The sequence below is a fragment of the Oncorhynchus tshawytscha genome, linkage group LG05, assembly GCF_018296145.1.
Source record: "Oncorhynchus tshawytscha isolate Ot180627B linkage group LG05, Otsh_v2.0, whole genome shotgun sequence".
NCBI classification, from domain to species: Eukaryota; Metazoa; Chordata; class Actinopteri; order Salmoniformes; family Salmonidae; genus Oncorhynchus; species Oncorhynchus tshawytscha.
The window spans coordinates 18,692,238-18,717,460 of record NC_056433.1 but is presented as its reverse complement, the minus strand read 5'-3'; the positions used below and the strand labels follow the sequence as shown (position 1 = coordinate 18,717,460).

Sequence of the window (25,223 nt, the reverse complement as noted above, 5' to 3'; positions counted from 1 at the left end):
CGTTTTTCTATGTTGTGTTTTGCGTTTTGGCCTGGTATGGTTCTCAATCAGAGGCAGGTGTCGTTAGTGGTCTCTGATTGAGAATCATACTTAGGCAGCCTTTTCCCACCTGTGTTTTGTGGGTGATTGTTTTCTGTCTTTGTGTATGTCACCAGACAGGACCGTTTAATTTCGTGTCATTCTCTTTGTTATTTTTGTTTTAGTGTTCTGTGTTTAAAAAATTCATCATGAACACGTACCACGCGGTACATTGGTCCTCCGATCCCTCATACTCCTCAGACGAGGACGACAAACGTTACATTAGCAGTACAGGAAAATGGTCCAATTCACAGACTTATCAAGAGAACGTCCCTGGTCATCCCTACTGCCTCTGATCTGGCAGACTCACTTAATTTACAAACTAAGAATTTGTATTATGTCTGAGTGGTGGAGTGTGCCCCTGGCTGTCAAAAAAATATAATAATAATAATGAAATCGTGTCGTTTGGTTTGCTTGATATAAGGAATTTGATGTACAGCATTTACTTTTACTCAAGTATGATAGTTGAGTTATTTTTCCCCCACTGTACTTAAGTACATTTAATACCAGATACTTTTAGACTTTTACTCAAGTAGTATTTTACTGGGTGACTTTCATTTTATATTAAGGTATCATTATTTTTATTCAGGTATGACAATTCAGTACTTTTTCCACCTCTGTCTGTACTGTATGTGCTTTAGCCAAGTCCTTTGTCATTGGTTGTCAGTCATGATGCCAAACATGTATGGCATGACAGCAGACACGACAGAAGTCTTGTCTATCAAGCATTAACTGATCTGCTTCCAGAATATGAGAGTCAATCTGTGTGGATCTGTTTCTTAGGAAATACTCTATTGTACCTCTCCACTTTGATGAGGTTGAAGACTGGAGGCCATTGGCTGACAGGCTTTGAACCAAGTGGGATCTCAACATCTTCCTCTCCCAGGTTGTAGACGTACACCAGGTTGTCATTCTTGATTGCCAGACCCATGTAGTCCTTCCTACCCTACATGATATATAGGACAAAAACCAAGGTTACAGGTTTTATACAACATATAATGCATGTACTGTAATATGGAATCCCTGCCTGTGCTCCTTTCAGGAAAAGCAAAGCATCCAAATCTTTGGTTTCATAAAACCAACGAAAGGTCACTGAGAGTGCCATTTCTAAGGGAACACCACTGCCTAATTTACAGCAGTGGCAGAATCACCAGGGTAAGCAGCATCGTTAATGAGAACAGAGAAGCCCAGAGAGGAGAGATCTGCCCTGCTGTCAATAAGCCCCTATGGGTGGGGGTTAACGCCATTTATGTAAAGGATCCCCGACTTTGAAGGCAGTGGCACACACTATTGTTAACAGGGGTTTCCTGGACACCTTTCAAAAACGGCAACCGTCTGCTTTCAAAGGCCTCTCCTGCTCACATAATGACAACAAACCATTCATCTGCACACAAGCTGCTCTCCCTTTCATCTCAGGCCGTCCTCAGGGTCCAAGTCTGGGAAGTTTCAATAGCAGATCTGGGCCATTCTGCACCCCTCTCCTCCCACCCACCCACTTCTTGCACACAACAGAACAATGCCTCAGTCAGATCACAGGAGCCATTGTGTTCTATGCTGCTATCCTGATCCCAGATGTGTTTATGCTGAATGGCAAACTCCCATGGAAGTGACATCACAACAGCACGAGTTGGCTATACAGGACAAACATATCTGCTTTATAGAAAAGCCAAGCTGATGAACCCAGCACCAGCCCTGCTCCTTGTTCCCTGTCCCTCCTCTCCCCCAAGCATCCTCACGTTTCTGTCTCCCAGATAGAAGATGAAGCGGTCCTCGATAGGGTCCTTATCTGGGTCCACCCTGATGAACAGGCTGATGGTGGTCACTGTCTTCAGGTCCTCCAGGTTGGTGTGGGGCTGCACCTGAACCGATGACTGACCGTTGAACTTCATGGACACTTGGACCTATGGTGTGACAAAACATGATATATCCATGTCATACGACCTTGATTACGAACAAGACTTGGGATTATAGTAACGTGAGACTAAATAGAATTTTACTCATCATAGGTGGATGAAAGTACATTTCGGTTGTGATATAGTGATTGTTAAGATGATAATCTTGACCTTCTTGGCCACACTCCTGGCCTGGGCAATGAGCTCTCTGATCCTCATGATGTTAGTGGTCACATTGTTCACTTGGTTCTTCTCCTCCACCACACGCAGCTTATGTAGCAGTTCAGGGACCAGCTCAGACAGGTTCTCCACTAAATACACCACCATAGATGGAGAGGAAGATGACAATTTACAACAATAATTCAACTACTTTTTTCTATTAAGCCACCACAACCACAGAGCATTTTTTTCTGAGAATCTCTGTTCAGTTTTACACTTACTAGTTTCAGTGTAATGCTTAGTCATGCAGTCTTCTCTGTTGAGGATTGAAATGCTGTTGTCTGTATGGGTGTACTGTACCTGCTTCCCCAGCAGAGACTACAGCGCGGTCAAAGGCCGCAGCAGAATAATCTTGGTGCTTCATGTTGGTGGCCCACTCCTCCACCTTCTCGTGGATGGGGGTGATGGTCTGCAGGACCTCCACTGACCGGTTCAGGGTGCCTTCAGCCACCTCCTCGGTGAGCTCCAGACGCTTGGTGGTTCTGCCTGGAAGGTCAGAGTGGAATTCAGAACAAAAGAAAATGTCACTAAAGAGATGAGAGCAACCTTGGAAGGGAAGTGAATACAATGATGTGTATGTCAGAGACCCTAGATAGGCTACGGGCCAGAAAAATAATGTGTTTTACCTGGCTCAATTCCATTGATATCTTTCAGTACTACCGCTAGTTTTTTGTTGTAATCCCCCATGGTCTCCTTGGTCTCCTCAATGTATTTCATCTTGTCCAGAACCTCAGCTTCAACCTCTGTGGAGATAATTCACACATGCATCATCACTGAGGATAACCTGTACAAGCTAGTCTCTAACAATAATCAAACAGTGCTGAACCAGAAAATGTGTTATACCGAATTGCTCAGAGCGCAATGAAAGAGATTCCTTGAAGACATTCTCACTCTGGGTCTTCAGAAACCCCAGCTGGGTGTTGATCCCATCGCTGGCCTGCCATAGACAGCACAGTTTTAGGTTACCAAGTGAAAATCACTGTACAGTAGCCTAAATATATGATATGTAGCTAATTGTGCATTTCAGACAACCTACATCCTCAGCTCTTGTTGCTAAATCCATTGTTGTCAGTCCAGTGATGTTGGCCTCTTCGATGTACTGGACTATGTTGTTGTACACATTGGCTGTAACCAGAGCCTTCTGCACGAAGCCGTTGGCATCACTGCGTTTCAGATTACTAGGTGAAAAGAAACATACCACAAAATCAATGTCTGGTTAGAATGTTTGTAAAGCATTGAGGATAAGGAACATAGCTGAAGTGCTGGCCTACTTTTAACTGGTGCTACTACTGTACATTAAAGGGTGGCCTTTCAATGGTGCTTTTATCCCGTGTTGGATAAACATGTTCAGTGGGTATTTTGTATCTTGAATGTGGTGTCCATTATCATGGAGTAGAGGATATTCAAGTGTAGTGGTACTTAGTAGTTGGTTGGTTCTACAATGTGATGTGCATTTATAATGGACCAAGGAGGAGTGTTTAGAGTGATGCAATGATTAGATCACTACTATGTAACATCACTACTGCTCACTACTCCAGCTCGTCCGCTTGACTCTGGAGGTCCTCTGCGTGGTCCTGGGCTCTCAGGACCAGGTCTCTGTCTGTCAGGGGCAGCACCTCAGTCTTCTCCTGCAGCCCCTTGCTGGCGCCGTCGATCGCAGCGTGGTATTCAGTCACGTTCTACACAGACAAAGACCCCATTCCAGGACTGACAATATTACCTCTGAATGATTATATTTCCCTACTGAGTAACAAGGCAATTGACTTAAAGGGGAATTGTTCAAAGAAGCAGTGGCTTTTTCGATCCCAATCAATTCCAAAAATGAGTCTCTCATTTTGTCTGTCTGTTAAATTTGTTATGGATTGCATAGACCAGTACATGGGACTCTTCCTGTCAGTCAATATTCAACACATGAACTGAAACATTACATGACGACCTCATTGAGGGGGTCCAAAACAAAGCTTTCAGGCATAGCAGGTTAATAGTGACTATGGTGTGTACACTCTTAGCCTTTTTTTTCTATCTAGAACCTAAAAGTGTTCTTCGGCTGTCCTCATAGGAGAACCCTTTGAAGAACCCTTTTTGGTTCCAGGTAGAATACCTTTGTGTTCCATGTAGAACCATTTCCACAGAGGATTCCAAATGGAACCCAAAAGGGTTCTACCTAGAACCAAAAAAGGTTATCCTATGGGGACAGCCGAAGAACCCTTTTGGAAGCCTTTTTCCTAAGAGTATACAGGACGAGGACAGGCCTTACCTGCACCAGGAGATGCATCTCGGCCACAGTATTTTCAGTGTCCATGATAAGGTCTTTAGCCATCTGCAAGGTATCATTCACAGCTTCGTGGTTCTCTATCAGTTCCTGCTGCTTGGCCTGGGAGCGAGAGTGGACAGGATTAGTGAATACTCTTGACTACTGTAGAGAACCGAGAATATACATTGTGTAGAGAGTACAGGTTATGTATATCTCTCCCATATGAACACTTGTATCATAAAAGTACATAAATCATAGGTAGAATCATTTCAAATGTCAAATGAAAGCTGCAAGCCTAATCGATGCAGAACATCAACATTTAATTTATAGAACTCCCTTTAACAACTTGTATTTTGCCCTAAAGAGGCAAGAGAGAGATATGTGTTGACAGCAGTTATGAGTATGGTACAGTAACATTCTCTTTCCCCCATAGTAACCCTGGCTGTGTTTCTCCTGCCACGACTTGTGTTGACTAATCTGCTATGGGAAGGAAGAGCCCCAGATTATGGTCTACCTCCTGTTTGGACAGTACACCATTCACGGAATAGATTTGAAGCCGAGGCCCAGATCAAGGAGATAACACACACATACAGCCCTGCACCAGCTGGTTGTCCTATCTCCAGCCTTCACTGCAGCAGCTGGTTGCTCCCAGCACCAGCTTTCACTGCAGCAGCTGGTTGCTCCTAGCTCCAGCTTTCACTGCAGCAGCTGGTTGCTCCTAGCTCCAGCTTTCACTGCAGCAGCTGGTTGCTCCTAGCTCCAGCTTTCACTGCAGCAGCTGGTTGCTCCTAGCTCCAGCTTTCACTGCAGCACAACCACAATAGGCCCATAATGTCAATTTGTACATGACAACAGGGCCAGTCTCTGATATAAATTAGAATCGCAATCCCTCAGGATTTCACACCAAAATGAATAGGAACAACAGGCCTGTTGTATTGTATTTTGGATCTATTATTTAAAATCTTTCAGTTGTCTAACTAGCCTCATGCCTCAGACGGATGAAACGTTCAGGATCTGTACAAAATTACTGTACACATTCAAGTAGCTGTGGGTATTCAACTCTAAGGGGCATATCCTCTTTATATGGGCTATGGGGTTAGGCTTGTGTTGTACAATAATGTATCTACCCCCCACTTTGTGCCTCCTAACAATCCTTAACAGCTGTTTCTGTCTTATTGTTCTCTACAACTAAATACCATGGGTAACTGAGTTCTCTGGCAGATGTTGGGAACAACTACAATCCCCATACTGTATTGCAGAGAGGGAATATCTGGTCTATTCCTTGAAAGGAGATGAACTGTTGCTTTCCAGTGATAAAGTCAAGCTGAATTCCTGCAACAGTCAGAGGGAAGATAAAGGCAAACGGTACTGATGCACCTCAGAGCAGGCTGGAGCTGCACTGATCTCTTTAGCTGAGCGCTATCAAATCAAATCAATTGTTATTGGTCACATACACATGGTTAGCAGATGTTAATGCGGGTGAATTGAAGTTCTTGTGCTTCTGGTTCCGACAGTGCAGTAATATCTAACAAGTAACCTTTCAATTCCCCAACAACTACCTAATGCACACAAATCAAAAAGGGGTGAATGAGAATATGTACATATAAATATTTGGATGAGCGATGGCCGAGCGGCATCGGCAAGGTGCAATAGATGGTATAAAATACAGTATATACATATGATATGAGTAATGTAAGACATGTAAACATTATTAAAGTGGCATTATTTAAAGTGGCATTGTTTAAGTGACTAGCGATCAGAGTGAGCTGTGGTAACAAAACCATGCTGACAAACACAGGGAGCCAGGGAGTCAGGCAAGCAGAGATACAGGGAGTCAGGCAAGCAGAGAGCCAAGGAGTCAGGCAGCCAGTAGGGAAGGCATAAAGTCAGTCAGGCAGCCAGTTAGTCGGCTAGAGGCATTTGGGGAGGCAGGAGGAGAGAGGCTCCAGGCGGCACGCTCTAGTCCAAGCTGACCCCGGGGTCATTGGAAGTTACCTCACTCTTCTGGAATTTGACGGTATTGGCTTTGTTCATGTCTTCCGTCTCCTGGACAGTGTTGGCAGCCTTCTGGAGGATCTCCTGGGCCTCAGAGAGCTTGTTGGTGAAGCGGGAGAGCACCTCCCGTACTGGGGCCACGCGGCTGTCTGTACTGATCAGCTTCTTCTCCAGCTGACGCATGTGTCTAAGGACTGGACAACACAGACATTTGTAAATACACAAGACCACAAAGCTTGTCTCTACCTCCCCATTATAACACGTCTGTAGCGTGTGTCTTTCTTTGTGTAGATGTGTCTATGTGTGCGTTTTTTCTCACGGTCGTGGGCCTCGGTTGACTCATCAGTGGCGATGGGCTCATGTGGGGAAAGGTCCAGTTTCTTCATCCAGGCCACCATGCCCTCTGCAACAGCTGTCTTTTGAATGATGATCTCTGGGTCCAGATCCTGATGGACACTGTACAGCTTCCAGTCACTGATCATCTCTGTGAGACACAGACACGACACAGAGCACAGGGGGAAGGAAGGCTGGGACATGGCAGAGGCTCCATTACCAAAAGCACCCTCATAAACAAGTGCTGACCAATGGATGGCAGTAGGAAATACAGCAAAGGTGATTTGGATTTAAATCTTAAAGCAAGGCGGGCTTAAAAAGTAATTGGATATCATATATCAACATTTATAACATACCTAGGAGCATTATGAATAATGGGGGAGGTGTACAGGGCTCAGAGAGGCATAGCAGTGTATCTTTAGCAGGCTTAACAATACCTTCAATTAGCACTTTGAGGGCGGTAAGGTTAGTTGTCAGCTCATCAGCCAGAGTGAAGCTCTGTAGTGTGTCGTCATCCACTCTGTCCCCCAAGGACTTCACTACACTCTCCTGGCCCACAGCAAACACCACACAGATTAATTACATAGTCAAGACATGAAAAACACCACAGAACACAAAAATCAATGACACATTCTGGACACCACCACTACAAGCTCAACTAAAACATTTGATGGCTCAGAGATAACTGAACTGTATAACCTTAGTCTCTCGTGACAGACGTTAACATTAAAATGTTAAATCGAGTAGTGGGAGATTTGGTTCTGGAACCAACAGGACCCTGAACAGCTTCTACCCCCAAGCCAGAAGATTGCTAAATAGTTTCAATTTTTAGTCTACACTAGTTGTTTACGAAGCATGCAACAAAAACATTTGAGTTAGTATGAATTAACTCTGTTGGTTTTTGTATTTGGACTTTATTTCACCTCCAGAGAAATGTCAACTATGAAAGGAGGAAGGAGGAGGAGTGTGAGTGAGTTAGATGAGTGATGAAGGTGTCCCCTTACCGTCTCTGCAAGATGGTTCATGTCTAAGAGTAGAACAGCGCTGGCCTCCTCCAGCTGCCCAGTCTGGGTTCTCATCAGAGCTGACTTATTCCTCCAGTTCACAAACTGTGTCTGGAAACAAAACATAGGGGTAATGGGATAGACTTACACAATATTATTACAATACAGTAAATTTATGTTAGGATTGTGAGAAGAAAATTATGTGATTCACACAGTACAATGGTTGTTAGATTGGCTGGTTAGTTGGTTGATTGGTTGGTATAAACATCTTGAGTCCCAACTATATCAGCCTGAGCAGAGAGAAAGGCTGTACGTGGTGTGATCATAACATACAGGAACTCAAGTTCTTTTGTTCACCTGACCTAGAATTCCTTACAATCAAATGCCGACCGCATTATCTACCAAGAGAATTCTCTTCGATCATAATCACAGTCGTGTATATCCCGTCCCAATCAGACACATCGACGGCCCTGAAATAACTTATTTTGACTCTATGTAAACTGGAAACCACATATCCTGAGGCTGCATTTATTGTAGCTGGGGATTTAAACAAGGCTAATCTGAAAACAAGGCTCCCTAAATTTTATCAGCATATCTAATGTGTGACCCGGGCTGGCAAAACCCTGGATCGTTGTTATTCTAACTTCAGCAACGCATATAAAGCCCTTCCCCACCCTCCTTTCGGAAAATCTGACCACAACTCCTTTTTGTTGCTCCCAGCCTACAGACAGAAACTAAAACAGGAAGCACCCATGCTCAGGTCTGTTCAACACTGGTCCGAACAATCGGATTCCACCCTTCAAGATTGCGTCGGTCACGTGAACTGGGATATGTTCTGCATAGCGTCGGACAATAACATTGATGAATACGCTGATTTGGTGAGCGAGTTAATTAGCAAGTGCATCGGTGATGTTGTACCCACAGCATCTATTAAAACATTCCCCAACCAGAAACCGTGGATTGATGGCAGCATCCGCGCAAAACTGAAAGCGCAAACCACTGCTTTTAATCAGGGCAAGGTGACCGGAAACATGACCGAATACAAACAGTGTAGCTATTCCCTCCGCAAGGCAATCAAACAAGCTAAGTGTCAGTATAGAGACAAAGTAGAGTCGTAATTCAACGGCTCAGACACGAGAGGTATGTGGCAGGGTCTACAGTCAATCATGGACTACAAAAGGAAAACCAGCCCCATCGCGGACCACGATGTCTTGCTCCCAGGCAAACTAAACAACTTCTTTGCTCGCTTTGAGGACAACACAGTGCCACTGACACGGCCCGCTACCAAAACCTGCGGGCTCTCCTTCACTGCAGTCAACATGAGTAAAACATTTAAACGTGTTAACCCTCGCAAGGCTGCCGGCCCAGACGGCATCCCCAGCTGTGTCCTCAGAGCATGTGCAGACCAGCTGGCTGGTGTGTTTACGGACATATTCAATCAATCTTTAATCCAGTCTGCTGGTCCCACATGCTTCAAGAGGGCCACCATTGTTCCTGTTCCCAAGAAAGCAAAGGTAACTGAGCTAAATGACTACCGCCCGTAGCACTCTGTAACGGCTTTCTTCCTGGGTAGGAGAGGCAGACCAAAACGCAGCATGGTTATAGTTCATGGTAATTTAATAAGGTAACTCAAACATGAACACAAAACAATAAACATGGAAACCGAAACAGCCCTATCTGGTGCAGAAAACACAAAGACAGGAAACAACCACCCACAAAATCCAACACAAAACAGGCTACCTAAATATGGTCCCCAATCAGAGACAATGACTAACACCTGCCTCTGATTGAGAACCATCTCAGTCCAAACATAGAAATAGACAAACCAGACACACAACATAGAATGCCCACCCAGCTCACGTCCTGACCAACACTAAAACAAGGAAAACACAAAAGAACTATGGTCAGAACGTGACACACTCACTTCCGTCATCTTGAAGTGCTTTGAGAGACTAGTCAAGGACCATATCATCTCCACCCTACCTATCCTAGACCCTCTCCAATTTGCTTACCGCCCCAATAGGTCCACAGACGACGCAATCACACTGCACACTGCCCTAACCCATCTGGACAAGAGGAATACCTATGTAAGAATGCTGTGCATCGACTACAGCTCAACATTTAACACCATAGTACCCTCCAAACTTGTCATTAAGCTTGAGACCCTGGGTCTCAACCCCGCTCTGTGCAACTGGATCCTGGACTTCCTGACGGGCCGCCCCCAGGTGGTGAGGGTAGGAAACAACATCTCCACCCTGCTGATCCTCAACACTGGGGCTCCACAAGGGTGCGTTCTCAGCCCTCACCTTGTACTCCCTGTTCACCCATGACTGCATGGCCATGCATGCCTCCAACTCAATCATCAAGTTCGCAGACGACACTATAGTGGTAGGCTTGATTACCAACAACGACGAGACGGCCTACAGGGAGGAGGTGAGGGCCCTCGGAGTGTGGTGTCAGGAAAATAACCTCACACTCAATGTCAACAAAACAAAGGAGATGATCGGGGACTTCAGAAAACAGCAAAGGGAGCAGCCCCCTATCCACATCGACGGGACAGTAGTGGAGAAGGTGGAAAGTTTTAAGTTCCTCGGCATACCCATCACGGACAAACTGAAATGGTCCACCCACACAGACAGCGTGGTGAAGAAGGCTCAGCAGCACCTCTTCAACCTCAGGAGGCTGAAGAAATTTGTCTTGTCACCAAAAACACTCACAAACATTTACAGATGCACAATGGAGAGCATCCTGTCAGGCTGTATCACCGCCTGGTACGGCAACTGCTCTGCCCACAACTGTAAGGGCTCTCCAGAGGGTAGTGAGGTCTGCATCACTGGGGGCAAACTACCTGCCCTCCAGGACACCTACACCACCAGATGTCACAGGAAGGCCAAAAAGATCATCAAGGACAACAACCACCCGAGCCACTGCCTGTTCACCCCGTTATCATCCAGAAGGCAAGGTCAGTACAGGTGCATCAAAGCGGGGACCGAGAGACTGAAAAACAGCTTCTATCTCAAGGCCATCAGACTGTTAAACAGCCATCTCTAACATTGAGTGGCTGCTGCCAACATACTGACTCATCTCTAGCCACTTTAATAAAGAAACATTCATTACATCAATTTATCACTAGCCATTTTAAACAATGACACTTTATACTGTATAATGTTTACATACCCTACATTACTCATCTAATATGTATATACAGTACTCTATACCATCTACTGCATCTTGCCTATGCCATCCGGCCATCGCTGATTCATATATTTTTATGTACGTATTCTTATTAATTCCTTTACACTTTTGTGTATAAGGTAGTTGTTGTGAAATTGTTAGGTTATATTACTTGTTAGATATTACTGCATGGTCAGAACTAGAAGCACAAGCATTTCGCTACACTCGCATTAACATCTGCTAACCATGTGTATGTGACAAATAAAATTTGATTTGATTTGAAAATGTACTATACCTGCAGACGTTGGGCGGTGTAGTTGTAGTACTTGAGCCTGTCGTTGGCTGCAGCCCCAGTGGAGATGTTCAACACACTGACCTTCACCTGGTCCAGGGTCTTATTGGACAGCCTCAGGTCACCAATCAGGTGCCAGATACACTCATCACAACCTGGTGGTAGGGAGGAGACAAATTATTTGTGTGTAATTTCCCCAACATCACATTATGCTAAAATACAACACAAAGGGTTATTTAAGATAATAATAAAAATGAATGTTTCAGTTTAACTAGACACTCTTACTGATGTTGCAGAGATTGACCGTGGTGGATTCAGGGAGGCACTCCCCAGTGTGCACATCACAGTGGCTGCTAGCACAGTCACATTCTGGATGGAAGAAACAGACATACACATTTCATATAGTTGATTACATGTCGAGTTCCATTTATCGAGTTGAAGGCTTTATCATCCGGACATAGGAGAGTCAGTCGGTGTACAAATACCAAATATATAATGGAACCCATGGTGGGTCTTTTGGCTGGGAAGGAGTGCTGCTGCACATCTGTAGTGTGGTTCTGGTTCTCTATAGTGAAGCGGTGGAATGGATGATGGTTCCGGCAGCTGGGCAGATAAATTAGGACTGGGCGGGCGGTGATGTCAGAGGAACGTCGGCTGCCAGCTGCAGTTAGTGTCTGTGGTCATGTGCAGATGCGTACGGATGGTCCCGGTGTTTCAGATCGCAGCAGATGCCTCCCTGACATCATGTATGAGTGGGTGTGAGAATGGTGGACTGGCCTGCTAGCTACAGATAATGTCATCTGTTCTTAATGTTTGACCAACTGGTCTGGGTGGTTCGCCAGATTAGACAGACACAGTACTTACTCTGACACCCTGAGGGGCCATAGTTCCAGTAGTCTGGGAGGCAACGCTCGCAGTATCGGCCTCCGGCCCCTGGTTTGCACTGGCAGCTGTGGGTCAGAGGATGACAGGTGGGCCGGAGACCGGCAGGTCCGCAGTCACAACTATGGCAGCCCTGGCAGTTATTGAAACCTGTGTGGCCCTTCTAAAGTACACAATGGATATACAGTATGTTAGACATCTGGTTGTTATTTTTGTTATTCACAGTAGCCTTAATGGTTTTGTCTGCTTTCATTTTATTGTCTGCATTACTGAGCATATCTGTTGTCAGGAAAATCTGTCCAACAGTGTTATTGTGTGACCACATGGTTGTAAGGCTGTCTCCTTGACAAGGCCCTTGAGCGTCTCACCTCACATTGGTCACAGAGTTGGCCGGTGACACCAGGCTTACAGTGACATGTCCCTGTCCTGTCATCACACGAAGCTGTCCCACACTTACTACACTCACACACTGTAACACAGGACACACTCATAGTTAATACAGTGGGTCAAAAAAGCATGACATGGCCACAATGAAAATCCTGCAATAGATTGTGATTTTTCCCCATTTCTTCAGTTGTATTCTTCATAGTTTTCTACAAGTGAGTTAGAGATGGACTTATCTCATCCAAACAGCAACAGTCCGTGTAGACCCAAATTGGTCTACACGGACAAGTTCTGGCCTGGTTTAGATCTTATTTCTCGGAATGATATCAGTTTGTCTCTGTGAATGGTTTGTCCTCTGACAAATCAACTGTAAATGTTGGTGTTCCTCAAAGTTCCGTTTAGGACCACTATTGTTTTCACTATATATTTTACCTCTTGGGGATGTCATTCGAAAACATAATGTTAACTTTCACTGCTATGCGGATGACACACAGCTGTACATTTCAATGAAACATGGTAAAGCCCCAAAATTGCACTCGCTAGAAGCCTGTGTTTCCGACATAAGGAAGTGGATGGCTGCAAACTTTCTACTTTTAAACTCGGACAAAACTGAGATGTTTGTTCTAGGTCCCAAGAAACAAAGAGATCTTCTGTTGAATCTGACAATTAATCTTGATGGTTGTACAGCCGTCTCAAATATAACTGTGAAGGACCTCTGCGTTACTCTGGACCCCAATCTCTCTTTTGACGAACATATCAAGACTGTTTCAAGGACAGCTTTTTCCCATCTACGTAACATTGCAAAAATCAGAAACTTTCTGTTAAAAAATCATGCAGAAAAATTAATCCATGCTTTTGTTACTTCTAGGTTAGACTACTGCAATGCTCTACTAGACTCCTGTTACCTGGAGACTCCTGCTACCTGGATAAAGCACTAAATAAACTTCAGTTAGTGATAAATACGGCTGCTAGAATCCTGACTAGAACCAACAAATTTGATCATATTACTCCAGTGCTAGCCTCCCTACACTGGCTTCCTGTTAAAGGCAAGGGCTGCTTTCAAGGTTTTACTACTAACCTACAAAGCATTACATGGGCTTGCTCCTAAATATCTTTCCGATTTGGTCCTGCTGTACATACCTACACGTACGCTACGGTCACAAGACCCAGGTCTCCTAATTGTCCCTAGAATTTCTAAGCAAACAGCTGGAGGCAGGGCTTTCTCCTATAGAGCTAAATTTTTATGGAATGGTCTGCCTACCCATGTGAGCGACGCAGACTCGGTCTCAACCTTTAAGTCTTTACTGAAGACTCATCTCTTCAGTAGGTCATATGATTGAGTGTAGTCTGGCCCAGGAGTGTGAAGGTGAACGGAAAGGCACTGGCGCAGTGAACCACCCCTGCTGTCTCTGCCTGGCCAGTTCCCCTCTCTCCACTGGGATTCTCTGCCTCTAACCCTATTACAGGGGCTGAGTCACTGGCTTACTGGTGCTCTTCCATGCCGTCCCTAGGAGGGGTGCGTCACTTGAGTGGGTTGAGTCACTGACGTGATCTTCCTGTCTGGGTTGGCGCCCCCCCTTGGGTTGTGCCATGGCGGAGATCTTTGTGGACTACACTCTGCCTTGTCTCAGGATGGTAAGTTGGTTGAAGATATCCCTCTAGTGGTGTGGGGGCTGTGCACAGTGTATCGTGACCCCTCCTGTCTCAGCCTCCAGTATTTATGCTGCAGTAGTTTATGTGTCGGGGGGCTAGGGTCAGTCTGTTATATCTGGAGTACTTCTCCTGTCTTATCCGGTGTCCTGTGTGAATTTAAGTATGCTCTCTCTAATTCTCCCTATCTCTCTTTCTTTCTTTCTCTCTCTCGGAGGACCTGAGCCCTAGGACCATACCTCAGGACTACCTGGCATGATGACTCCTTGCTGTCCCCAGTCCACCTGGCCGTGCTGCTGCTCCAGTTTCAATTGTTCTGCCTGCGGCTATGGAACCCTGACCTGTTCACCGGACGTGTTACCTGTCCCAGATCTGCTGTTTTCAACTCTCTAGAGACAGCAGGAGCGGTAGAGATACTCTTTATGATCGGCTATGAAAAGCCAACTGACATTTACTCCTGAGGTGCAACCTCGACAACTACTGTGATTATTATTATTTGACCATGCTGGTAATTTATGAACATTTGAACATCTTGGCAATGTTCTGTTATAATCTCCACCCGGCACAGCCAGAAGAGGACTGGCCACCCCTCATAGCCTGGTTCCTCTCTAGGTTTCTTCCTAGGTTTTAGCCTTTCTAGGGAGTTTTTCCTAGCCACCGTGCTTCTACACCTGCATTACTTGCTGTTTGGGGTTTTAGGCTGGGTTTCTGTACAGCACTTTGATATATCAGCTGATGTAAGAAGGGCTATATAAATACATTTGATTTGATTTGAACTACAAGTTAATATTTGGTGAACATGCAGCACTTTTCCATGATACTATTCTTACACGGATGTGCACATGGCATTAGATAATACACAGGCCAGGGTTGTCTGAATTGTACTGTACTGTCTCTGAGGCATTGTGTCATTAGAGCATGGCAGGAATTCTCACTACCCAGCCTGCCCAACTGTGTAAACACACAAAATAGACCTCCCCGTATTTTGTTTCAGATAGAGCCTTGTGATTGACTTATGACTATATGAGCAAAACAAGGGGAAATTGTTAAAGCTCTATTGAAGACACATTTTTCCCTTGGATATTTTTCAATGGGTAGTCTACATTCACAGTAAAGTTGACCTGTGTCACGCCCTGATCTGTTTCACCTGTCCTTGTGATTGTCTCCACCCCCTCCAGGTGTTGCTTATTTCCCCCGGTGTATTTATCCCTGTGTTTCCTGTCTCTCTGTGCCAGTTCGTCAACCAGCGTGTTTTTCCTGTGCTCCTACTTTTTATAGTCTCTTTTGCTAGTCCTCCCGGTTTTGACCCTTGCCTGTTTCTGGACTCTGTACCTGCCTCTCTGACCATTCTGCTTGCCCTGACCTCGAGCCTGCCTGCCACTCTGTACCTCCTGGCCTCTGAACTGGTTTTGACCTTTTGCCTGTCCATGACCATTCTCTTGCCTACCGTTTTGGATTATAGTAAATATCAAAGCCTCCCGTTTCTGCATCTGGGTCTCACCTTGTGCCCTTATAACCTGACTTATTCCCTTTAGCTCCTATTGGAGCAAAGGGCCTCAGTAGGGTAAGTAATGTCTAACAGTACTCTTGGCAAGCACCTCTGCAGTTCTTGGCACTGATGGCGTCGCCGTAGAAACCTGGGGCACACCGTTCACAGTTGGCTCCGGCCGTGTCCCCCCAGCAATTCTGACAGAAGCCGGTCACGTTGTGGCACTCATTGAAGATGTGGTTGGGGTCCGAGTTACCGTTACAGTCACAACTCTTACAGGAGTCACCGATCACCATGGGGTTCCCATAGAAACCTGGAGCACATCTGGGTGAGGAAGATGCAAGGTGGTTACCAATTGTTTGATTTAGTATGACTTATCACTTACAGTGAAACATCATTGTTATATGAAAGCATTTCCAAATATTTATTGTTCAGGCCCTGAAAAAATAAATAGTGAAATTGTAAGAGCTTTACATGTGTCTATATGAGCCGATTTAGGATAATAAGTGTAATTGCTCCCACGGTGGTGTTAACTCATGGTGTTGGCCAAGGTTCTGTCAGCACTGACCTCTCACAGTAATGTCCAGCATAGCCCTCTTGGCAGTTGCATCGTAGGATGTTACTGCTTCTGTCACAGTGCTCTGCAAAGCTGGCCAGACACACAGCGGAAAGAATGTCAGTCAGTGAGCTCTGCCCGCCAACACACAGGCCTCTCTCTGCACGGCCTGCACAACAGTAGGGTCTGGATGGACGGACGTTATAGCTTACTTGTTGGAGGGGCTGGACAGGGGACAGGCGCACGGCTGGCAGGAGTGACGTCCGTGGTTGGCGACGTCAGGCATGTATCCATCCTCACATATTTCACAGAAATCCCCAGTGGTGTGGTCCTGACATGACTGCATGGTAAAGAGTGGAATATAGTTAAAATCTATTACTGATATGATAGTAGATAGTAATCTAGAGACTAGAAGTATTCCCCATGGTGTAATTAAACAATAAGGCACAAGGGAGTGTGGTATATAGCCAATATACCACGGCTTAGGGCTGTTCTTACGCGTGACGCAATGAGGAGTGCCTGGATACAGCCCTTAGCCGTGGTATATTGGCCATATACCACAAACCCCCGAGGTACCTTATTGCTATTATAAACTGGTTACCAACGTAATTAGAGCAGTAACAAGAAATGTTTTGTCATACCTTGGGTAAATGGACTGATTTACCACAGCTTTCAGCCAATCAGCATTCAGGGCTCGAACCACCCAGTTTATAATAAGTATTAATAGAGGGGATGGATGTCATACTTACTGTACAAACACCTGTGATATCTTCACATGTTTCTGAATGGCCTTTGCAGTTACATGGTAGGCATTTTTTCTGGTTACTGAGAAAATATAGTTTTGCACACACCTAGGGAGAGGGAACATGAACGAGCTCTTTAAAACAGAGTACAACCTCAGTTTCACACAAGTTTTCCCCTGAATCTGATCTAGGATTAGAAATACATTTGACCAGTGATATGGTACCTGTCATTAATGCCAAGTTGCTTACGGGGCACTTTATCATTCTACCTTATGTTATTTTGAGTATTAAATTGTTATTGATTACTGCACTGAGCTTGCAAGAAAGGCATTTCTCTGTACTTGTGCATGTGACATTAAAACTTGAAACAGCAATTTCAGAAAGTACGTAGAGCACCTGGAATCGTTTTGGCAAGGCTGGATTAAGTTGTGCGTCATCAATGGGATACAACGTTCCCCTACTTTTCACAATATCTCTTATCATGAAAAAAAGGTGCTCTCGTGACTAAGACAAAATTCTGACATTATTGGATACTTGCATACTGCTAATAATGGTTCTCTCATTCACAGAATGTTACTTACAAAACTCTCATGGCCATTTCACTCTGGCAGTTTCCTAATGTAGTGTGAAATCAGAGTTCAGCAACACCTCTCCTCACTCCCCCTCCACAGATCCCTTTGATCTTCAGTCACCCCATTCAAAGATGGTTATGATCCTACAACACTACTGTTCATATTGGCCATGTTTTCCCCCCTTGTTTCATCCAGTCAATGGAACACGTATGTTGTGTCCAGAGTGGCAGGCACCAATACATCTCAAACATCTCACACATCTCCCAGTTGTGATGCATAATTCCCCTTGATTAATTCGGTAGCAGGCCGTGAGGTCCGGCTAGCAGGCCGGAGGTCGGGCTGCCTTCTGAAAATGAGTAGTAGATTTTTTTTCTTCTGGCAATCATTGGAAAATAAAATAAACGACCTACGAGGAAGATTAAACTACCAAAAGGACTGTCACGCCCTGACCATAGAGAGTTTTTTATATCTCTATTTTTGGTTTGGTCAGGGTGTGATTTGGGTGGGCATTCTATGTTCATGTTTCTATGTTTTCTATTTCTTTATGTTTGGCCAGGTATGGTTCTCAATCAGGCACAGCTGTCTATCATTGTCTCTGATTGGGAATCATACTTAGGTAGCTTTTTCCCTCCTTCTGTGTGGGATCTTGTTCTTCGTTTGTGACCAGGTAGTTTGCACTACGAACCTGGTTGGTTGTTGTTTTCTTTATTGTTTTTTGTCTAAAAGTTTCACTTCAACAATAAATATTATGTGGAACTCAAGGAACGCTGCACCTTGGTCTCATCCTTCCGACGACAGCCTTTACAAGGACATTAAAAACTGTAACATCTTAGAATTAAATTATCAACATACTGTACAGCTGGCTGGTTATATGCTGCATCGGCAGGATAGAACAGCGGCGTCTGGTAAGACAAGGGGTCGGGGACTATGCATATATAAAAACAACAGCTGGTGCACGATATTTAAGGAAGTCTCAAGTATCTCATGATAAGCTGTAGACCACATTATCTACCGCACTCAATGAGCAGTATTCCGCCATAAGCAAATAAGCAAACACTCATCCAGAGGCGGTGCTCCTAGTGGACGGGGACTTTAATGCAGGGAAACTTAAATCTGTTTTACCAAATTTCTATCAGCATGTAAATGTGCAACCAGAGGGGAAAATACTCTAGACCACCTTTACACCACACACAGATACTCTTACAAATCCCTTGCCCTCCATTTGGCAAATTTGAGCATAATTCTATCCTCCTGATTGCTGCTTACAAGCTAAAGTTAAAGCAGGAAGCACCAGTGACTAGATCAATAAAAAAAGTGGTCAGATGAAGCAGATGCTAAGCTACAGGACAGTTTTGCTAGCACAGACTGAAATATATTCTGGGATTCTTCCTATGGCATTGAGGAGTACACCACATCAGCCATTGGCTTTGTCAATAAGTGCATCGACGACGTTGTCCCCACAGTGACCATACGTACTTACCCCAACCAGAAGCCATGGATTACAGGCAACATCTGCACTGAGCTAAAGGCTAGACCTGCCGCTTTCAAGGAGCAGGACTTTCAAACACGGAAGATTATAAGAAATCCCGCTATGCCCTCCGAAGAACCATCAAACAGGCAAAGTGCCAATACAGGACTAAGACTGAATCGTACTACACCGTCTCCGACGCTCATCAGCTTGCAAACCATTACAGACTACAAAGGGAAGCACAGCCAAGAGCTGCCCAGTGACACGAGCCTACCAGACGAGCTAAACTACATCTATCCTCGATTCGAGGCAAATAACACTGAAACATGTATGAGAGCACCAACTGTTCCGGACGACTGTGTGATCACGCTCTCTTACACGAGTAAGACGTTTAAACAGGTCAACATTCACAAGGCCGCAGGGCCGGATGGATAACCAGGACGTGTACTGTGAGCATGCGTTGACCAACTGGTGAGAATGCTATTCATTGACTACAGCTCAATGTTCTACACCATATTGCCCTCAAAGCTCATCCAACACCATCATTAAGTTTGCCGATGACACAACAGTGTTAGGCCTGATCACCGACAACAACGAGACAGCCTATAGGTAGGAGGTCAGAGACCTGGCCATGTGGTGCCTGGATAACAACCTCTCCCTCAAAGTGATCAAGACACAAGACACAGGAGATGATTGTGGACTACAGGAAAAGGAGGACCGAGCACGACCCCATTCTCATCGACGGGGCTGTAGTGGAGCAGGTTGAGAGCTTAAAGTTCCTTGGTGTCCACATCACCAACAAACTAACATGGTCCAAGCACACCAAGACAGTCGTTGAGAAGGCACAACAAATCCTATTCGCCGTCAGGAGACTGAAAAGATTTGACTCAGATCCTCAAAAGGTTCTACAACTGCACCATCAAGAGTCTGGTTGCATCACTGCCTGGTATGGCAACTGCTCAGCCTCCGACCGCAATGCACTACAGAGGGTGGTGCGTACGGCCCAGTACATCACTGGGGCCAAGCTTCCTGACATCCAGGACCTCTATACCAGGTGGTGTCAGAGGAAGGCCCTAAAAATTGTCAAAGACTCCAGCCACTCTAGGCATAGACTGTTCTCTCTGCTACCGCACGGCAAGCGGTACTGGAGTGCCAAGTCTAAGTCCAAGAGGCTCTGAACAGCTTCTACCCCCAAGCCATAAGACTACTGAACATCTAATCAAATGGCTACAACCCCTCCCCCCTTTACGCTGCTGCTACTCTTATTATTATTATTATTATTATTATCTATGCATAGTCACTTCAATAACTCTACCTACATGTACCTCAATTACCTTGACTAACCGGTGCCCCCGCAGATTGACTCTGTACTGGTTACTCTCTGTATATAGTCTCGCTATTATTATTATGTTATTGCTGCTCTTGAACTACTTGTTACTTTTATCTCTCATTCTTAATCGTATTTTTTTAACTGCATTGTTGGTTAGGGGCTTGTCACGGAGCAGATTTTTCCGTCCTTCCTGTGGCTTTTCTGACCTGTAGTACACACCATAAATGAGGCCAGGCCTATACATCATATGGTTATGATGTTATATGATGTCCTGGTTATTGACTACAGGTCATTTCAATCGATTCTACTCACCTTCTGCTCCCACACATATGTTTGCATTACAACTGATTACATACTATAGAGTAGGTGTTATCTATGCCAGTGTATAGGTAAAATTATCTGAATGGGTCCTGAACAGTAAGCAGTCTAGAGATCCATATCACAATTGAGGCTACTGCACTACAGAATGCTAGTCCTCTCAGAAACCAACTAAATCATCAAGTTTGCAGACAACGCAACAGTTGTAGGCCTGATTACCAACAACGACATCACCGCCTACAGGGAGGAGGTGAGGGCCCTGGCGGAGTGGTGCCAGGAAAATAACCTCAACGTCAACAAAACGAAGGAACTGATCATGGACTCTAGGAGACAGCAAAGCATGCACGCCCCCATCCACATCGACAGGGCTGCAGTGGAGAGGGTGAAAAGCCTCGGTGTGCACATCACTGACAACCTGAAATGGTCCATGCAAACGGTGTGGTGAAGAAGGCGGAACAGCGTCTCATTAACCTCAAGAGGCTAAAGAAATTCAGTTTGGCCCCTCTGACCCTCACAAACCTCTACAGATGCACCATTGAGAGCATCCTGTCAGGCTGTATCACTGCCTGGTATGGCATTTGCACTATCCGCAACCGCAGGGCTCTCCAGAGGGTGGTGCGGTCAGCCCAAGCATCATCGGGGCCACACTGCCTGCGCTCCAGGATATCTACAGCACATGTTGTCACAGACAGCCCAAGAAGATCATCAATGACCTCAGCCATCCGAGCCATGGCCTGTTCACCCCGCTACCACCTAGAAGGTGGAGACAACTCAGTCATTGTTACTGGCCGGCTACCACCCTGTACTCTACCCTGCACATAGTCATTGAACACTGCTCACTTTAATAATGTTTACATACTGTTTTACCCTCTTCATATGTATATACTGTATTCTAGTCAAGCCTCATCCTATTAAACTACTGCTGTACACACCTTTTCTATTCATATACTGTCCATAATGTCTATACACAACATCATATACATATGTATATTGCTCTTTCTGATATTTCTTCATTATTTTATTTTATTTGTTGGATTTGTATGTATTGTTTTGAATTATTGCACTGTTTGAGCTAGGAAAAACATTAGCATTTCACTGCACCTGCGATAACATCTGCAAAATATGTGTACTTGACCAATAAAATGTGATTTGATTTAATTACCCTATGGTGAACTACTTTTGACCACCAGGGTCAATACAGTAGGGCTCTGGTCAAAAGTAGTGCACTATATACTGTATAACAGGGAATAGGGTGCCATTTGGGATGTAGACTTTAGAAGTGTAAAGTATATAACACAGCAGACGTTTCACCATGTAACATCTAACTACATTAGTTCCTGTTCGTTTCGACCAGAATGAGTCTCATTCAAATATCCTTTAGTTCAGAATACCATTTAATTAAAACACCAAACCCCAACTTCCTGGTACTGTTTCCCCTGGGTATAGGGAGTAATCCTGTGATACAGAAAACAAACCCCTCAAGAATATTTTACAGCATGGTAAATGCTCTAATCCGCTCCTAAATGGCATGAACATTGAAACAATTCACATCTGTAGCCTTCTGGTCCACTCTGAATGTCCTCTGTAAAGTGAGCTATTTCTGAACTATTTCTCTGTGCTCCCACTGCCGTAGAGAACAAAGATGACATTCACCATGTAGTGTAGCCTTTCTCTGTTTCATGTGCAGCAGCATGTCCCAAAGACTATGTCACTGTGCTCCACTTCTAAAAGGTGGAACCTCAAATAAATGTTAAAGGCAATTCCACATTAACAGAGTGATGCAGAGACTCAGATTTTTCACACTCCTTGTGCACAGAGTTTAATCGTTTGTTTAACTTTGCAATCATTGTTATTTTTTGTTGGCATACAATTTAAAGTGAAAAATCTGAATCTCAACATCACTCTGTTATCGGGGAATTGCCAGTATGCATTTATCATTAGCTGTTCATATCATGTGTTCGGAAGTGCTATAAGTTTTTTAGCCTACATGAGACTAAGCATGAGTCTGGCTCTATCTCTGCCTCTGGTACAGGGATAAATAAATACGGTGAGTCTCAGCCCAGGCAGAAAAACAAGAATTGGCTCCAAACAAGAGTTCAGTCCAAAGTCAACATCTTCTCAGGTCTGAGGCTGTGGCAGACTCTCTCTCTCTCTGAAATAGGAACAACAAACCCGGTGCCCCCCTCTCCCTCCCTGCCTGCACTCACTCCTCACAATAAGAGGCAGATAGTTTATTGACTTTGGGCCTAGTGAAGGCTTCACTCTCTGACTTAGTGGTAAACTCCTCGGAAGATACTGAGGATGGGAAAGGGGTATGGCTTGGTAATGTGAATCTCATCATAATCCAATAACAGAGCAGAGACGATATGTCTGCAGTGGAGAGGCCTCTATATATGGGTCTCTGCTATTAGAATGCTCATGTACACAGAAGAAGTAAACAATTTCACAAGAGGCGGAAGATCGTCAATTCTAAATTTAGACACTGGGGGATCTGCTCCCTGCCCCCTCCCCTTCCCCCCACCCCATCAAAATTCTCTCTACTGCCTTAAATTTAGCAAACAAAAAATAAATATAGTTATTAAATTCATTGTTCTGTGACTCTCTGTGACCTCTTACACAATGCAAAGTAGGTTTGTGTAACATTTACATTAGTTACATTACTAACATTTACATTAGTCTTGCTCTGGGCACATTGTTTTGCCTGTGTGTCCCTGAGATATAAGGTCTCTCTCTAAGATAGATGCCCATTCTTTGGGCCCCCGTTGGCCCCCAAACAGGAAATATCTGCCTGCACCCAGTCTACCCACTATAAATGTGTGAGAAGCACGTCCTGTATTGTTTCTCATGCCATTTCTGCGTGCTATGTTCCCTCTATGTGTGTTGCTCAACACTTGGCAGCTGGTTTCCATTAGGGCTCCACCGGTGGCTAGCGCGGGCCAATGGAGAGTGATATGTCCCTCATCAGGGTCTCGGCTGGAGCTCCTCCACAAACATCCCGACGCCAGGCAGAACACAGAGAGGGTTGAGACGCAGCACTGAGTGGCCAGAGTGCTGCCACAGAGATATGGATCCACACAGCAAGATCCTCACACCCAAACCACCCCAGCATTTCACAAAAAAAGATCTAAGAAGCATACTGACTGACTTACAAACCTGCCTCTCTTGCAGTGACTATCAAACCCCATTAGAGTTTAGCTATAGAAGCATTCAGCACAGTTCATGGGCATAATATCCAATGTGACAGTCTGATTCAGTCATGTGGAAAAAGTGATGTCGAAAAGTTTGCAATAACAACAGGTCCTCTGTATTTAGCTGTGATAAGGAACTGGACACCTGCTGTGCATTCTGTACCAGCCAAGCAGAGAAAAAACTAAATGTCTGGTCTTACTTTCATCACAGACTGCTGTTCCCAATGTAAACCAATGGAAGTCGCTGAGCAGACGATCCCTGAGAGGACGATGGAGAGTAGAAGGCAGAGGCAGGGCAGAGCTTTATCAGCAGACATGTCTGTGTGTATGTCCAGTGGAGCGCTGCTCCCTCTCGCTCTCTGTCTCACTGTCCTGCCTGTAGTGAAGTCTTTCTGCGACACAGGCAGCTCTCTCTCTCCCTCTTTCTGCAGCACCCGTTGGTTAACTTTTCCACTGGTCCGACCTTGCGGTGCAAGCGCCAGCTCAGTCCAGCCGCAAGTCCTATAAAACAAATAGTGTGTACTTCCTCCTCTCCTTTCCTTTCAACTCCCGTCTATGCCTCCCCCAGTGGACCTGCCTCCCCAGAGCCTGATCATAAATCACATTAAGATGAGAAGTCTGGAGAGGGAGAGAGAAGAGGAGAGAGAGGGGGGAGCAATAAAAAAGGGAGAGAAAATTAGAGAGCAACAGGGTGCACTAGACTAGTGTGTATTTCAGACAGGCAGACAGTGCAGTCATCCAGGTGGCATATCTCCCTCTGACTGGCAGAGTCACATTGAGTGTTGTTGGTCAGCAGCTGTCTCCGTCTGCAGGGTCCCTCCATGGTACCCTTGGGGTACCCTTGGGGGGGACTGAGCAGCAGACACAACCTCCAACCCCTTTCAGAGCCCTCCCTCCCCCTCTGGTTGTCCAGGTAGAGAGAGGGGCCGGGATAAGCCTCAGCACTACGTCTGCAGTTCTGAAAAAATAAAAAAGCTGCCCCACCCCACCTCAACACTCTTGTCCCCCATCCCCCTTCCTGGCTGGCGCTGCCCCTCTGTTTTTCTAAACACAGGTCAGACTGTCAAAGAAGGTGATACATTTATGAAAACTATGTTAGTCAGGATGCTTCCCCCACCAGGAAGGAGGCCAGTGACTATGGCTGAAAGTAGCACTCAGTCAGTCAAAGGAAGTATTGTCAAAGTTCAACGCTGTGTACTCTAGGATCAAAGTATGGTGTCCGTGTCGGTGCATGTGCTTTATTCGTGTCGGAAATGTTCAATGCAGAAACACATGACAATAAAGAGACGTCTCATGCCAGCCATTAGATTGTGACAGGGTGATGTTGTTCTCTCTCCATCTCTCTGCCTATAAAGAGTGTGTTGTAAGTCGTTTCAAATGTGTCGTCTGAGTTATGTGCCAT

At 45.1% G+C, this 25,223-nt stretch overlaps 1 protein-coding gene across 1 annotated transcript in view; it reads right to left on the bottom strand.

Annotated features, from left to right (window-relative positions):
- The window catches only part of LOC112250058 (laminin subunit alpha-4), a 35,114-nt gene extending 10,729 nt beyond the window's left edge, over positions 1–24,385 (bottom strand). The window contains exons 1-22 of the mRNA XM_024419896.2: positions 24,022–24,385; positions 16,952–17,053; positions 16,415–16,542; positions 16,215–16,295; positions 15,756–15,970; positions 12,492–12,592; positions 12,106–12,286; positions 11,527–11,610; positions 11,245–11,396; positions 7,776–7,886; positions 7,209–7,320; positions 6,758–6,922; positions 6,439–6,632; positions 4,447–4,563; positions 3,720–3,868; positions 3,226–3,367; positions 3,033–3,126; positions 2,816–2,932; positions 2,490–2,675; positions 2,142–2,281; positions 1,815–1,979; positions 879–1,024 (exon numbers count right to left, since the gene is read on the bottom strand). Of these exons, the coding sequence (XP_024275664.1) occupies positions 879–1,024; positions 1,815–1,979; positions 2,142–2,281; positions 2,490–2,675; positions 2,816–2,932; positions 3,033–3,126; positions 3,226–3,367; positions 3,720–3,868; positions 4,447–4,563; positions 6,439–6,632; positions 6,758–6,922; positions 7,209–7,320; positions 7,776–7,886; positions 11,245–11,396; positions 11,527–11,610; positions 12,106–12,286; positions 12,492–12,592; positions 15,756–15,970; positions 16,215–16,295; positions 16,415–16,542; positions 16,952–17,053; positions 24,022–24,138 (2,999 nt within the window). The 5' untranslated portion in view covers positions 24,139–24,385. The remainder of the gene's footprint in view (positions 1–878; positions 1,025–1,814; positions 1,980–2,141; positions 2,282–2,489; positions 2,676–2,815; positions 2,933–3,032; positions 3,127–3,225; positions 3,368–3,719; positions 3,869–4,446; positions 4,564–6,438; positions 6,633–6,757; positions 6,923–7,208; positions 7,321–7,775; positions 7,887–11,244; positions 11,397–11,526; positions 11,611–12,105; positions 12,287–12,491; positions 12,593–15,755; positions 15,971–16,214; positions 16,296–16,414; positions 16,543–16,951; positions 17,054–24,021) is intronic.
- Between the last annotated feature and the right edge of the window lie 838 nt (positions 24,386–25,223).